The sequence below is a fragment of the Hoplias malabaricus genome, chromosome 2, assembly GCF_029633855.1.
Source record: "Hoplias malabaricus isolate fHopMal1 chromosome 2, fHopMal1.hap1, whole genome shotgun sequence".
Classification (NCBI taxonomy): domain Eukaryota; kingdom Metazoa; phylum Chordata; class Actinopteri; order Characiformes; family Erythrinidae; genus Hoplias; species Hoplias malabaricus.
The window spans coordinates 62,352,809-62,368,124 of record NC_089801.1 but is presented as its reverse complement, the minus strand read 5'-3'; the positions used below and the strand labels follow the sequence as shown (position 1 = coordinate 62,368,124).

Here is a 15,316-nt window from a genome sequence, read left to right as displayed (position 1 = left end):
TGACAGACTCGGCTTTGACGTATTTCATTTCTGTGACAAATTTGGCCCAAACCTTTGGTTTGTGAGTCATTGCTTTAGCACAACTGTTATTAAAATGCATTAAGGACTGAGTGATTTTGATTGTGAAAATAAACACTCTATGTTCAAAGGTTGTAGATGTACTATGACACAGTTTGAACAGGTTTTCATAAGGTTTGAGACTTTTAGTGAAGACGGTGTGACAGAATCAGAACATTTATAGAGTTGCTTTCTATACATCATGTTCCTAAAAGACGTCATAGGAAGTGATAGTGTTATGTTTCTATGACAACAATGATATATCTAGACCCGTCAACAACAAAAACCTCTCTAGTGTTTGGCCTTTTACAGGCAGTTGTGACTTCCTTTTCTTGTGACACTACGCTCTTTCTCACTGGTTTTCTCAATCTCTGTCTCACTCTCTCTTTCACACACACACACAAACACACACACACACACACACACACTATGCACTGCTGACCTGCTGACTAAGAAACTGTTCTCCAAAAGGCAATTAGTAGCGTGACTAAAAAAAGGACTGTATAGAGGTGTTTCTTGTCCCTGAAAATAAAATGGCATGTATTCATTTATTGGTACAACTTTAAACAAATTCTATGTCTATTCTATATTTTCAGGTTTATTTACCCAAGAGCTGTTGGGTACAGATTTATCCACCAGTGGAGTGGTGAGGAAAGGACAAGTGATGCAATTAAAAGCAGAACTTTCCTTAATGTGTGTGGTAATCTTCATAAGAAACCGCAGACTGTTGCTCTTTATCACCTCAGAGCTGACTCTAGTTTCTTCATTCGCTATTTGGACAATGAGGAGTGACAAGACTGTGTCTGGTAAGACATGCTTTATTTAATAATTGAATACATTTTTATCCATAAAGCCTACATTAGGATAATGCCTAATTACAGAGACACATCATCCACAGGAAATCCAGGAGTTCTGTCACAACCCTTTTGTATTCCAGTAATTATATAATAATATTTTAATACTGTCATGTGATTAGCTTTAGATACTTATCTATGCCTTTCAAGATCCACACTTACAGACAAAGGCTGTGGTCCACATTGTTTTATGTTTTGGTTAATCTCACACTTTCAGGTTATCTTTTCTCTACTGATGTTAGAGCTGGTTTTACATGTTATCAGTATGTTGTATTAACCTCGGTTTACTACCATAACTTTTTAAGTTAGTCTTTGTTGACTACTGCATACTCTCTCGTCCTCTTGTCTGTTGCTGGGTTCTCTTCCCTGGCCCCTGGATGCTTTTTCACATGGTAACCCCCCCCCCCCCCCCTGCTTACTGTGCACCTACTAACCCACCAATATGAATCCTGTACAAGGACATGCTCGCCCATACAAGGAACTGTTTTAGGCCAACTGGAGTCTTCACCACTTTTATCCTCCCCAGAACCACTAACCAACACCTTCAACACTAATATTTTACCTTCACATTACCTACAACTCATTATCTCTCTCTCAGTTCTATACTCAGTTCTAGAGCCCTAGTTCTGTAAAGCAGTTATGAATTCTGTTTTTAAAATAAAATTAGTTTTATTGATTTTGTAGAGTATTCTTTCTTTACGAAGCTAAATCAACAAGAATACAAGGTGCAATTTATTTTCTGTTGTGTTTATAGACTTTAGTGTGATGTCATTCCGAATAGCTCCTCCCACTTCTCTGGTATTTCTGCTCCTCATTAATGGTAAGTCAGTGTTATGACATCATGAACGTCTTTACAATTTATACTATTTCATTTCAAATTAAGGATCGATAGGAATGTGTGAACTTGAACGATTCAGTGCGGTGTGTTGTGCCTGAGAAGATTCTCACATTGTGCTTTTAGCTCAACGTGATCTCAGCTTTTGTAGCTGATTATTCCAAACCCAGTCGAATGGGAACATTTATTTTACTGAGACTGGTAAAGTAATAGACCACTGCAGATGAGGTTGGGGCACTGATGTGTTTGTTTAAAGGAGCAATCTGTAATCTATTTACTGTACTTGGTCATACAATTTCCAAGGTGTGTGATCATGGATTAAGAAAACATGCTAGACTGAAGTAATAGCATTCCTGCGAGCAGTGTTGGAGCAGTATATTCTCTTTGAGAAGTGCACAGTCTGGAGTGGAGCTCTACTGGAACGCCCACTGCGTTGCCAGGTCTTCAAACAGTGTCTTGCAGCCATTAAATGACCAAGTGAATAGAGTTTTATATATATATATATATATATATATATATATATATATATATATATATATATATATATTTTACTGGACTCAAAAAGCCCCATTGCCCTTCTAAAAATCTTCATAGGCTATGTGTTTTATTAAAGAAAGTTAGACATAATGATGTTTGAAAGGTGTTAGGATGGTGTTTTGTATGAAGGTGAATAACATGGTGAAAGGTGTAAATACCATTGTTTTTGTTTTAAAGAAAATAAGATTTTCACTGGTAGGTAGATGTTTTAGTATCACGATGTACACTTGGTGAGGTGTTTTTAATGGATAAAATAGGAAATAAGTGTTTCAAAATGAGATTGTTTATTAAACCTAGTGCTAGGTTTAGCTTCACACAGCTATTTAAGGTGGAAATTAATATCCAAGAAGAAGCTGGACAATAATGCAAATAAGACTCAAACAGACTTAGTTCCACCTTTAAATAGATGCTTGAATACAAAAATTGAATAAGAAGTGAAGATCTGCCTCCTATAATAACATTTGATTGAAATAACACCAGCCTTGTCAAGTCTAAAATGTTAAGGTGGTTTAGACAGTACATTTTTATAAATGCAGGGAAAACAGTGGCAGCTCTTTCCATTTTTGACTTTCACGTAAGTAGATAAATGTTTAGTAACATCACATACAATTGATTTGTGTTTTAAAGGATAAAACGTAATAACAGTTTTAAACTGTAAATCAATTTTAAAATGTAAACGTAAAATCAATTTTAATAAAGGCTGATTCACTTTATAATTACCACAACAGCATCATTCAACTGTTAATAAAATAAAAGGACTTAGAGATACACTTTAAGAGAACAAGCAGAATGACGTGAAGTTACGGAGTGTGACGTGGCCTACATCCTACCCATTAAATCACCAACCCTAATGGTCATAAGAGGGATAATACCCACTAACAGAATGGTTTTATATACATCTCCTGTGATTATAGTCCGACTATGTCACCTGAGGAATTTCACCTCAGGAAATAAGACTAGTAAAACTAGCCAGGCAACCCAGGTTCGTTTGTTGGAGACAGAGACCCATTGTTCACACTCAATTTAATTTTCACAATAAGATGACTTTATTTTAATACACATTTAAACATTGACCTAAAAGACTTTAGCTGCAGCTTTTAAAATGAATACATCAACATTCATTAAAAATCAGTCAACATTATTATATTTTAAAATGACAACAAGGTGCCATAAACTAGCTGCCACAACTAGAGAGAAAGAGAGAAAAAAAAATACAAAAAAAAAACCCACACACACAATTGACAAACTCAAGAAATATCCAATTACAACAAAACCAAAATAAACAAATGAAAATAAGGATAGAATACACAGACGACAAAAAAAATAATAAGAAAGAAAATGAGCAAGCCCGAAATTGTGATATAACCCGCTAACTAAACCCAAATATTTACACAAATAATCTAACAAAATAGAAACGAAAACTTAACACAAGAAAAGCAACAACTTCCAAAAAAACAACTGTCGCAGAATAAACGACGCCTTGGGGAAAAAAAAAAAAAAGAACCAAACAAAACGATTTAACAGACCCGCAAGTGATACGAATCAATAACAGCGCAGCAGCACGACTTTGCCAAGACATGGAGAAAACAGCAGCACCAAGAGAGGAGGAGCAGCTAGGGGAATGTTTAAACTCCGTTTAAAAAGGAGTTTTTCTCTCTCTGTCGACACTGAGGTGCGACAACCGATAGAAGAGAAGGAGCAGCTGGCAGCGTGACGGTTCTAACGAAACATAAATTGTAAATACAAAAGACGACTGGAAATGTTCTTAGAGAGAGGGAGCACCATGCCTACCTGGAATTAAGCTGTGAAGCAGCAAAATAGTGAAGATGCAAAGCACAGAGCAGCAACGATGCGAAGCAAAGAATGAATGAAGGCCTCAGACCACGGCACAACACCCACAGCAATCACTACTAAATACACACAAAAATCACCCCGTTACTCCACACAGAGCAAACGAATCACTAAGTCCTCCTACTCCCCCTTCTTATAAGACTGGAGTCAAGCTATCCGCACTTTGGAAACTGACGGTCAAGCCTCCGCGCTTCAAATCCGAATGCACGTATAGGCGCGTCATTACGGTTTTTCATTGCAGAGAACACCACATTCCAAATAAATGCACGCAATGCTAAAATGGACTAAATGGACTAAAATTAACAAGCCATTAGGAATATATTTCGTTTTAAATCACTTTAAAGAGGCAAAACACGCTTTGATTATTTCATACATTTACGTATTTTTTTTTTTACTTTTCTATAAACACTTAACTGGCTTTGAATAGTAATCCTGGTGGACATGTAGAAATACAGATTACATTTTACTGTCATTAAACAGAGGTAGCTCACTGTATAATATTCTCATGGATTTATACTGAATACCTACCGATATGGATTTCTCAAAAACTACCCATAATGCCTAAACCATTCCACTGTCATTAAACAGAGGGACCTCTTGGCTATTACCTGTATGATTTTGGTAGAATTTCACTGTGTACTTTTCTCATAAACTCATACTGAATATTACCAATATGGATTTCTCAAAATTTACCCATAATGCCTAAACCATTCCACTGTCATTAAACAGAGGGGCCTCTTGGCTATTACCTGTATGATATTGGTAGAATTTCACTGTGTACTTTTCTCATAAACTCATAATATATTCCTAATGGCTTGTTAATTTTAGCCCATTTAGTCCATTTTAGCATTGCGTGCATTTATTTAGTAACAGAGACATCGCTGCTCAAACGCGGGTTTCAGACTCTCTCTCTGTCCCAAAGCGGATGTGGTGTTCTCTGCAATGAAAAACCGTAATGACGCGCCTATACGTGCATTCGGATTTGAAGCGCGGAGGCTTGACCGTCAGTTTCCAAAGTGCGGATAGCTTGACTCCAGTCTTATAAGGCTACAGTGACATCCCCCAATTAACCCTTGACGTTACCCTTACATCAACTGGAAAAAAATAAAAACACAATCTGCCACAGGAGCTACAGGGAAGGCATCCGTGTCAGCGCCGGAATTAAGGTTTTTAGTAAGCTTGGATCAGGTTAAAGATTTGCTGTGCTGTGTTTACATACAAATAGAGGGGAATCTGATCTCAGTGTTGGAATTTCACAAGCACTGTTTCAGTTATTAACTTATTTATAGTCAGGATCAGACTGAACTCAGAAACTGTTGTTGTGTAACAGCTATCGTCCTAAACTCAGTCCTAATGGAAGTTCTCATGGTAACGTTACAGATAAAGATTAGATTTTAGAGTGAGGTCATTTCTGGAATATGACCCTGGTCAGTTTTACTGTGTGTTCAGTGTTAACAGTTCTCTACAGTGTGAGGAAATCCGGTAGGTTTTTTTTTTTTTTTTTTTTTTTTCAAATGAGACCCATATGTTAATAATGTACACATTTCTGTATTGTGTGTGTTGCAGGAGGTGTTGCTCAGAGTGGGTGGGGTGTGGATTACAGCCCTAAATCTATCTGTGCTCTAAAGGGGTCTACAGTGACGATGGGCTGCACTTACACATATCCATGGAGTCACTCAGTCCAAAGAGATTTCTGGACCAAACAGTGGCCTGTAAATGGTACAGAACCTCCTGATCTGTTAAATGACCCAGAGTACAGAGACAGGGTTCAGTTCACTGGAGATAAACAACACAACAGCACCCTCAGACTGAGAGATGTGACAGAAAAGGACCAGAGTAAATACTACTTCAGATTTATAACAGATCAGACTGGAGGAAAGTGGCAAGGTCTAAATGGAGTTGATCTCTCTGTCACAGGTAAGATCCCGCAGCAGAAATAAGACACTGTACTTCATTCACTGGTGAACAGGATTCCTCCAGCAGTTCTGTAAGAGAACTACATCAGTCCTTCACACCACACCTGAGAAAAACACTGCTTAGTCCTGGAGGAGCATTTATGAATTTTAAAGGGACAGTGCACTGAAAAATAAAATTTACTTCAATTTTTTACTTTAATTTACTTTTTTTTAATTTTATGTTCCCCACAGTGTCAGTGTGTTGTCTATTTTATTCTAGTTCTGCAGGTGGAGGTTCCTGAGACAGTGACAGAGGGAGATAATGTCACTCTCACATGTAAAACCTCCTGCAGTCTGACTGACAGTCCAACATTCACCTGGTACAAAAATGGACATGGTTTATCCTCCAGAACTGACCAGCTCCACCTGCAGTCGGTCAGCAGGGAGGATAAAGGCAGATATCACTGTGCTGTACAGGGTCTGAAGTCTCCTGAGGTCACTCTGAATGTCAGATGTAAGTACAGACTCCTTCATTTATTTTTAATAATCATTATTATAAACATATGATTTAGCAAAACTAATTCCATGATTGGAATATGAAGTAAACATGAAATTAAATATGTAGTGTTTATAGAGTGTCCTTGGGCAGGACTCCTATCACTGTGTTCGCTTGACTTTGTAACATGGTTAAATTAGACTCTGAAAAAATAGAATCACTGCCATAAAGTGTAATGTGTCTCTCTGCCTCTAGATGGCCCACAAAGTGTCTCAGTATCCATCCGTCCCTCTGGTGAAATAGTGAAGGGTAGTTCAGTGACTCTGACCTGCAGCAGTGATGCTAATCCACCTGTGCAGAACTACACCTGGTTTAAAGAAGGTGAAACTTCACCTGTAGGATCTGGATGGAATTACAGCTTTATACTGAACAGCTGTGGATGGTACTACTGTTTCACTCAGAATGAGCTTGGATCTAAAAATTCATCTGCAGTGTATCTCACATTCAAGGGTAAAAACTGACAGTGGATACCAATGTCATACAACCACATTATCACAGCATCAGTGTTCTGTATTGGAAAGTAAAAAGGATGTGACAGCTGCACATTGTTTTTATACAGGTTTGTCAATGGTTGTTATCTATATCATTGCTGGGGCTGTGGCTGTGTGTCTTGGCATTTTCCTTATCATTGCCATTGTGTGTATAATAAGGTAAGTCCATGTGCTTTTTTTTCATTTTTTTTTTACACAATTACCTTATTTCTTACTTTTTATTTTAAGGAACACTATGTCATTTTTCTTTACCTTAAAATTACATCTTCCATATAAATGTTATGCTTCACTAAGCTGTAATAGGGAGATTTGCTCGTATGGACTATACCCCTAAAGGCTGAAACAGGGAGTTCACAGGATATACATAGGGCTGAGGGGAGTTTGGGAATGGTTCTATTCCCAAAATTATGCTATAAAATAACTTCAACAGAGCCTCTGTCATTGCTGCTCCTACTAGACTATGTACATTTTGGAGGAGGGTAGGAAACCACCACCCACCTTCTTTCTAGGACAGTACTATTGAGTGAATTACACACTGCAACTGTAGGGAGAGCCTAGGAGGAAAAATACCAAGTTATACTTAGGGTTCCTTTAAACTGTGCCAGTAAAAGCAGAATTAACTGTAAAACAATTAGAGCAAAGTGTAACATGTTCTACTCATCAAGGTCTGTGTTTTTTAATACTGTTTTTATTGTTATCATTGAGTTGTTGTTGCCTTGTTGTGGTTTGTCAGGAGAAAGAGAAGAAATCGTTCATCTGAAGAACCCAAGTCTAATCAGGCAAGTCAACATTATTCAAGCTGCACATGCACAGCTTAGCTTCTGTTTCGATGACAATGTACTTTAAATAGTTAAATACACTTTTTATTAGGAAAGTCATAAAAATAGTCTTAGACATAAAGTATATTTTGAATGTGTGTCTGCTTTAACTGAATCAGCTGCTCTCGTTGGATGGCTGTTAGCCTGGTGAAGTAAACGTAACACAGCAACCAGAAGGAGTCTGTTTGAAGAGCTAGACTGCATACTTAATACTGGGAACATTACAGAATCTCAGCTAATTTAGGTGTGTCCTGATTTTGAGTGGTTTTACAGTTTTACACTGTGTCTGACATTGTTCCCTATTCACTATAATGCAGAGCTTTGGGATTCTACCATTTTCTAGTAGTAGTAATAATAGTTGTAGTAGTAGTAGCGCACTCAATCTATCACACAGTGCACCACAAAAAGTAATGTATGTACTGATGTACACTAGTAGATAGAGGATACTGCTAATACACTGCAATGTTTGGTTCAAAAATGTCCAAAAGTCTTTCACGAGAGTCCCTGTAATAGTGCACTGTATAGTGAGTAATGTAGGGACTAGTGAAGAGGGAGCCATTTCAGTTCATTCATAGTGTTAGTCTCATTTCTCTTAATGTCATCAACAATGTGCAATTTTCTCACACCTCAGGAAAACCTCTGTAGCTGCGTGGCAACTAATGCTACAATACATAATCCAACTACAGAGTCGCTAAATCAGGAAAATATTCTTTATGCCACCGTTGACCAGTGTGGTCTAAACAACAAGAGGAGCAAACAGAGCCCTGTTATTTCCTCCTCTGGGCCTGAGGGGGAGACTGAGTATGGGAACATCCAGCACTGCCGCAGTAAAGTGAAGACGACTGAAGGGGATGATGTTCACTATGCTAGTATCAGATTTGCTCCTGCTGCTCCAGCCCACAGGTGATGTATTTACTATAGTAGTGTCAAGGTTAACAAATTGCTATAATTAATTAATTACTATTTCTCAAATTTTGTTAATGCATGTTCAGGCTTGTCATGTTTATGTAAATCCTGCTTACTACCAGTGAAATTAATTATAGTGAATTATTTAATGTAATATACACAGTTAAAGCTTAGTAATAAATACAGGATGAAGCTTAATATGTCCAATTGTATTTATCGCTCATTAAGTAGATAACTGTTAATAATTATTCATTATATAATGTGATTAATTATGACTATTTATTCTATTAATTTCATAAAAATCTCCCAACTACTAAAGTCACACTGAGGTGATTTTTGTTATAGCTCTGTAGACATCAAGGACCCCTCTGTGATCTACAGCAGTGTGAGTTAAACAACATCTGAAGACCTGCTGAGACCCTAGAAGAGACCTCTGCTGTATTTGGCCACTGAAAATTCAGCACAACATATATATAGTCGAGAATCTACATATGTGGACAGTGGCAGCCACCTGGACCATAATGTACAGGTCTAATATTAATAACATAAGGAACTAGTCATACTACCAGGCTGGCGACTCTAAAGTTTTAAACAGTTATTTTGTTTTACGTGAATGTAAACCTGCTGGGACTTCCTTTGCTTGTATTGTATTAATTTTTCAGCTCTGTGTTTGTAGCAGATTTTCCAATAAACCTGAAGCGTATGAGTACAACACTGGGCACATTGTTATGATATTTGCATAAGTAAAATAAAGGTGAATGGCTACGTGTTTGGTTGTGTTTGGTTGCATAATCTGGGTGTTAATGAAACACCTCGGGGGGTATTCCACATAGCAGGGTTTCACATAGCTAGCCAACATAAGCCCAAAGATAAGGACTGTCCAACAAGAATCACCCTCCGCTGTTTGTTTACAACAGGCTTGACCTTGGGCTTAAGTTAGTCAGCTAACTGTGAAATCCTTCTTTGTGGAATACCCCCTGGACACAGCAGTAGTGTCCGCATGCTTAGCATATCACGATATCCAGGTACAGTGGTGGTTAGAGTTCTTATTGGTTTCAGTACTCACTTAGCTGAGACAGAGCAGGAGGTGTGTGAGTGACGTGAATTTACCACAACCCCTCAAACTGCAGCAAAGAGGTATAGCACTGTTTTATAAAGATGAAATGGTTTTTAATGAAACCACATCATCATCAAGAGAGTACAGCAAATGACTGTATGACAAACAAAAACATGCACTGAAATCTAAATATACTGTTTTTTATTTTCATAAGCCATTAGACATGAACACAATTCACAAATTTATGTTTTCAAATCAGTTAAACATGAACTTGTTAAATTTTAGACAAAATTATTTGGGGAGTTCTTTCAATGTGATTGGCTAGTGTACACTAAATAGTCATATAAGAGATTTGATTGGACGGAAGTGTGCAGCACCTGGTAAACTTGGATTTGATTGGATGATTGACTTTACTTTTATTATCAAGTAAAAAAGTCCCATGTTCAGAGCATGTGAGGTTTGTTTTAGGTTTGAATAAAGAAGACAGAGAGGAGAAAAAGGGAGGAAGAGAAGCACAGAAAGAAAGAGACTGTGAGAGAAACACATATGTTTTACATGTCAGAAGTTAGTCTCCTCAAAATATTCCTTTCAGTTGAGTTAGACATGAACCTACTTTTATTCTTAGAATCAGTGTAATTGGCTTGTGGTAGAGATAAGATTGTCATATAAGAGATCTGATTGGATAGCAGGGGTGTGTATGGCTTGGTAGACAGGATTTGATTGGATGATGCTGGTCTCCAGGTTCTGGTAGTCTGGACAGTCCTCACATGGGCTGTGGTCTCCAGGTGTGGTCACTGCATGGTCAGGGTTGATCTAAGAATTAAAGGAACCCATGTGTTTGGCACTGTATATTTACTTGGATTCAGATTTGAGGACTTCATTTAACTCACCCCACTGCGAGTTGACTTCTGAGACATGGAAGAGAAGCAAGCTGGATGATAGAAATGAAAAGTTAAGAATGTGTATGTGTATGTGTGTGTGTGTGTGTGTGTGTGTGTGTGTGTGTGTGTTGTATTGTTACCTCTTAATCTATTGCAGGCATTCTCTCTTTTATAGTGAAGTCCCAAAGGCAGAACTACAATGAGCAGTAAAGCAATCACACCTACTGGAATGTAGCTGTGCCGACCTGTGGGTGAAGCAGACACCTTTCACCAACGTAATCAGCATATTAACCAGGTGGTTTTAATGTTTTGGAACACTTTTTTCCCCATCTTAATGTTTTGTACCCTTGATATATTTAGTACATGTCAAAAGTCATGAGAGAGCAATATGTAAATTTATTATGAAGTGTGGTTATCTCAGTGGAAGGCTTGGAACGCCCACACCTGTATAATATGAGATTTTATCATGTAAGTGAGGTTGAACACTGGCCATTGTGCTCATGGCAAGGTGACGTGAATTAATAGAGTTCAGACAAGGCATGATAGTGAGAGCCAAGCTGATGGGAAATTCCACTTCTGAAGTTGTGCATACAATTTATATCTTCAGTCCACACAGTCAGGTTTCCCATAATAGTTTATAGAAGGCATTACCTCTCAAAGTGGACAGCGTAGCATCTGCACTAGTGAGCAGAAGACCTACCTCACTCACAAGATAACACCTCAGCTAAAACACCTCAGCTCAATATAACTCGGAACATGTTAAATAGTGAATTGGCCAGTTCAAAAGTGGCACATTTTATGGTTTAAACTCACAAATGTATACAGATTGTGAACTAAAATTAGGGGGAGACAAAGGGTAGAGAGTTTATTTCCACTCAGAAACAAGGAAACGAGCAAAATGTTTTGGAGAAGTGGTCATCTCGTTGTTGCCACAGCTGCTAAATATAAAGCATTTTCTGAGGGTAAGTGTACCAGGTCAAGTAGCTAGTAGCTTGTGGGGAACAAAACCTGTTTACACAAACTCACATTGTGGAGACTTTCTTGTGATCTCCATAGAGTGAAGCCTTACTACCAGCAGGATTCAATTTCCAAATTAACCAAATCTCATTATCTCGTTTTATGTTGCAAATTTGTGTTAAGTATATGGGTAGAGTATAGGGCTAGGCATTTATTTATGGTTAAGTTTTGTGGAATATAGTTTCCACACTGCATGGAAAGTGTGTGTGTGTGTGTGTGTTACCTGTAGACAAGATCCCGTTTTCAGCTGTATATGTTGGAGGTGGTTTTCTGGTCTGTGGAGCTGTGTGCATGGAGAGAGCAGTTTTCATAAGCAGTTCTTAATCTGTGCTCATGATATACATATATGAGAGCAGAGTAATTTTGTGAGTGAAGCTTTACTACCAGCAGGATTTTATTTTCAAATTAATCCATTAACCAAAATCATTTATTAATATCAATTAAATAATGCCATAATGGATTAAGTAATTATTGTATTGATTCATAATGCACCATATAATGAAGTAAACAAATTGTCCAACTAAGTAGATCATTCAAAGTCATAACAAAGTAAATAATTGTTTTACCAAAGGCATAATAAATCAACTAATTAATAATGAAAAAAGTCATTATTTTCAGCCCTCGTAATATATTTCAAAAAGATATATCCACAGTATATTAGTCTGGATTTATGATGAAGTCTCACCATCCAAAACTGTAATGAAGACTTCATGAAAGGTGTCCAAGCCTAACCTCTCCACCCCACACCAGTACCTTCCTGAGTCTGACATCCAGAGCCCTCCGATGGTGACAATGAAGTGTCCGGCTCCTCTGTCATACAGCGAGTAGCGTCCTTTCCGGGCTGTTTTTCCCACACCCGCAGATCTGATCAGAATATCTTTATCCCTGCAGTTTGACCTGCACAGGTACTTGATGTTGGTACTGGCCCATGAGTGATAGCAGCTGATGTTCAGATTTCCATCCACTCTTCCTCGCAGCTTCACAACTGACCAAGCGTCCCTCACAACAACTGACAATGAATATGAATACTAAAGTTAATGCTTATTATAGCTGCTGAGTCATTTATTAGAGATACTGGTAACTTTCTTATAGATTCTGGATCCTGTGTGCTTTTTGATAGCAGTAAATCTGTCACAGTCCTTGTGAAGAATTAAGATTTATGTCCAAAATTAGGGATTAAGTTTGTTATAATGAAAAAATACAAACACTTTTTCAGTGCATGAGAACATTAATATGGGGATCTGCAGTACAAACATTGAAATAATACAAACTAGTCAGTGTATTGTGATCTATTTCAGTGTGATTGTACAAAGATAACAAAGAAAAAAAAAGCACAGACCAGTAAAGTAAGAGAAGAATGAAGAAGAAAGGGGGTTGAGTGAAAACAGCAAAAAACAGAGCTTCTGTTCCTCGCTCCGAACTGTTGGGCTCTTAATCATTCAAAGGGTCAGGTGCTGAAACCTGACATTCTGAAGAGGGCTTTTTAGACAAGTAAGAACTCTGCTGTGGGGTTTGATCCTTGTGGTATTTTGACTGAAGCATGTCACAGACTTTCATTCAGAGCCCAGAACTCTGTTCTCTTGTGGAAAAATGCCTATGTTAAAGGAGTTGTTCAAAAAGAACATAAAAAATCATTAGGACTTACCAAAAAGGAGACAGCAAAGCACACGGAGCTTCATTCTGACCAATGTATTTAGCTCTGCAGCTGTGTGTGTGTGTCTGTGTGTGTGCGTGTGCGTGTGCGTGTGTGTGTGTGTGTGTGTGTGTGTTGTTGCCCATCTACTAGCTTCATGGTTCATCCATGAGATAAAGAATTTCACTATGAACACGCTGTTGTGTAGCAGAAGTGTCTAGGCACATGAACGTAATAAAGGGAAAAACACTGAGAAATTTCACCTTGAGTAATCATGGTCCTGTAAGAAGGACTATATCACTTCATTTAAACACCATGCTAGTATTAGATATGAAATTACATCAAGATTTCATCAAGCTATTCATAGCTTATAAATCATCACTATGCAATAAAATAATTTATTTCCAATATAGTAATTTTACAATCAGTAACATTGAATGGACGTCAGTGTAAAAATAATGTATTCCATGTCATTTTGCAGGTATTCTAGATATCAGCATTATTCATTCATTTATTCATTGTCTGTAACCCTTATCCAGTTCAGGGTCCCGGTGAGTCTGGAGCATACCCAGAATCACTGGGTGCAAGGCAGGAACACATGTTGGAGGGGGTGCCAGTCAATATCAGCATTAATCATCTCCAATTCCAACCTATAAGCTGGCATTTCACACATTATATCACTATCACATACCTTGTGCAAGACAGCTGATACCTACAAACCCTTGTTTTCACACAGCAGCTAATACTCATTGGACAGACAACTGTGTTGACTGGTAAGTGCAGAGTGATGAAGGGAAGAAAAGAGGGCCAGTTAAGTCTACAAAGATTATGTTTTAATTTAAATTGCTGTAACACACAACCCAGTCACTTCCACTTATGAACAGTTTCAAATTGCCAATCAACATACCCACGTTTGCTTTGATAAATTAAGCAGCAGGAAACTACACATGAGAAGAGGAAACGAGACATGAGCAGACATGAGAATAACACAACACAGACACAGCATGTTGAACCCAGGACCCCGAGGCCCTGGAACTATGATGCAGTCAAAACTGCATAACAGTCCAGAGTGTCTCCTGGACTGAACTTTTTTTGGAGCATGTTACAGACATCAAAGCCTAAACGTTGATTTGTAAAACATCAGAAAACTTTTCTTTAACTTTGCCAGTTTTTGATTTTACTGCATTTTATTAGAAATCTCAAATAGATCCCAAAGTATTTTGTATCATACTTCAAATCCTCTTGCAAAATTAGGCTGTCACGATGACCATGGTATTGTCGGCACGGTGGCTTAGTGGTTAGCACGTTTGCCTCCCAGCGCTGGGATCTTGGGTTCAAGTCCCATCTGGGTGGAGTTTCCATGTTCTCCCCGTGTCTGTGTGGGTTTCCTCCGGGGGGCTCCGGTCTCCTCCCACAGTCCAAAAAAACATGGAGGGTAGGTGAATTGGCTTCTCTAATAACTGTCCTGGTGTGTGAATGAATGTCTGTATGTGTGAGCCCAGACATGGATTGGCGCTCTATCCTGGCTTAAACCCTAGTGCCCGATGCAGTCCTCCAGGTGGACGGTCGTTCCTGGTTGAGAGTACGCTGTGCGCGTTTGGCTGCCGCTTCTCACCAGTGTGTGTGGATTGAGCGTTCTGAGCAGTGTGGGTTGTAAAGCGTCCTTGGGTGTCTAGAAAGGCACTATATAAGTGTAAAGATACATACATACATATTGTAATACTGCACAAGTGACAAAATCAACCTCAGGGATTTGTAACCAACCATCACAAGAACGATGTATACATTTTCCCTTTTTATGCAAGGTCTTTCCTGTATTAAACTTTGTGTGTGTAATGACTGTTAAATAATTGTTGTTGAAAAAAATAACATTAAATTAATAAATAAATAACAATTATTAAATGTACTTTTTCCTTGTTGTTGGCATC

General features: G+C 38.2%; 2 protein-coding genes across 2 annotated transcripts; one reads left to right on the top strand and one right to left on the bottom strand.

The window, feature by feature from the left end:
- The first annotated feature begins 838 nt into the window (after positions 1–838).
- LOC136677726 (B-cell receptor CD22-like) lies at positions 839–9,517 on the top strand. Its single transcript, XM_066655326.1, has 9 exons — positions 839–863; positions 1,666–1,731; positions 5,701–6,051; positions 6,310–6,543; positions 6,781–7,035; positions 7,145–7,235; positions 7,810–7,855; positions 8,526–8,797; positions 9,146–9,517. The coding sequence occupies exons 1-9, from the start codon at positions 839–841 to the stop codon at positions 9,192–9,194; spliced, it is 1,389 nt and encodes a 462-aa protein (XP_066511423.1). The 3' UTR covers positions 9,195–9,517.
- A 639-nt stretch (positions 9,518–10,156) lies between these two features.
- Positions 10,157–13,488, bottom strand: LOC136687613 (CMRF35-like molecule 7). Its single transcript, XM_066662119.1, has 6 exons — positions 13,401–13,488; positions 12,441–12,764; positions 11,979–12,038; positions 10,879–10,983; positions 10,748–10,788; positions 10,157–10,670 (listed from the first exon to the last, which is right to left on the bottom strand). Exons 1-6 carry the CDS (start codon positions 13,432–13,434, stop codon positions 10,485–10,487), a joined length of 750 nt encoding a protein of 249 aa, XP_066518216.1. The 5' UTR covers positions 13,435–13,488; the 3' UTR covers positions 10,157–10,484.
- Positions 13,489–15,316: the final 1,828 nt, after the last annotated feature.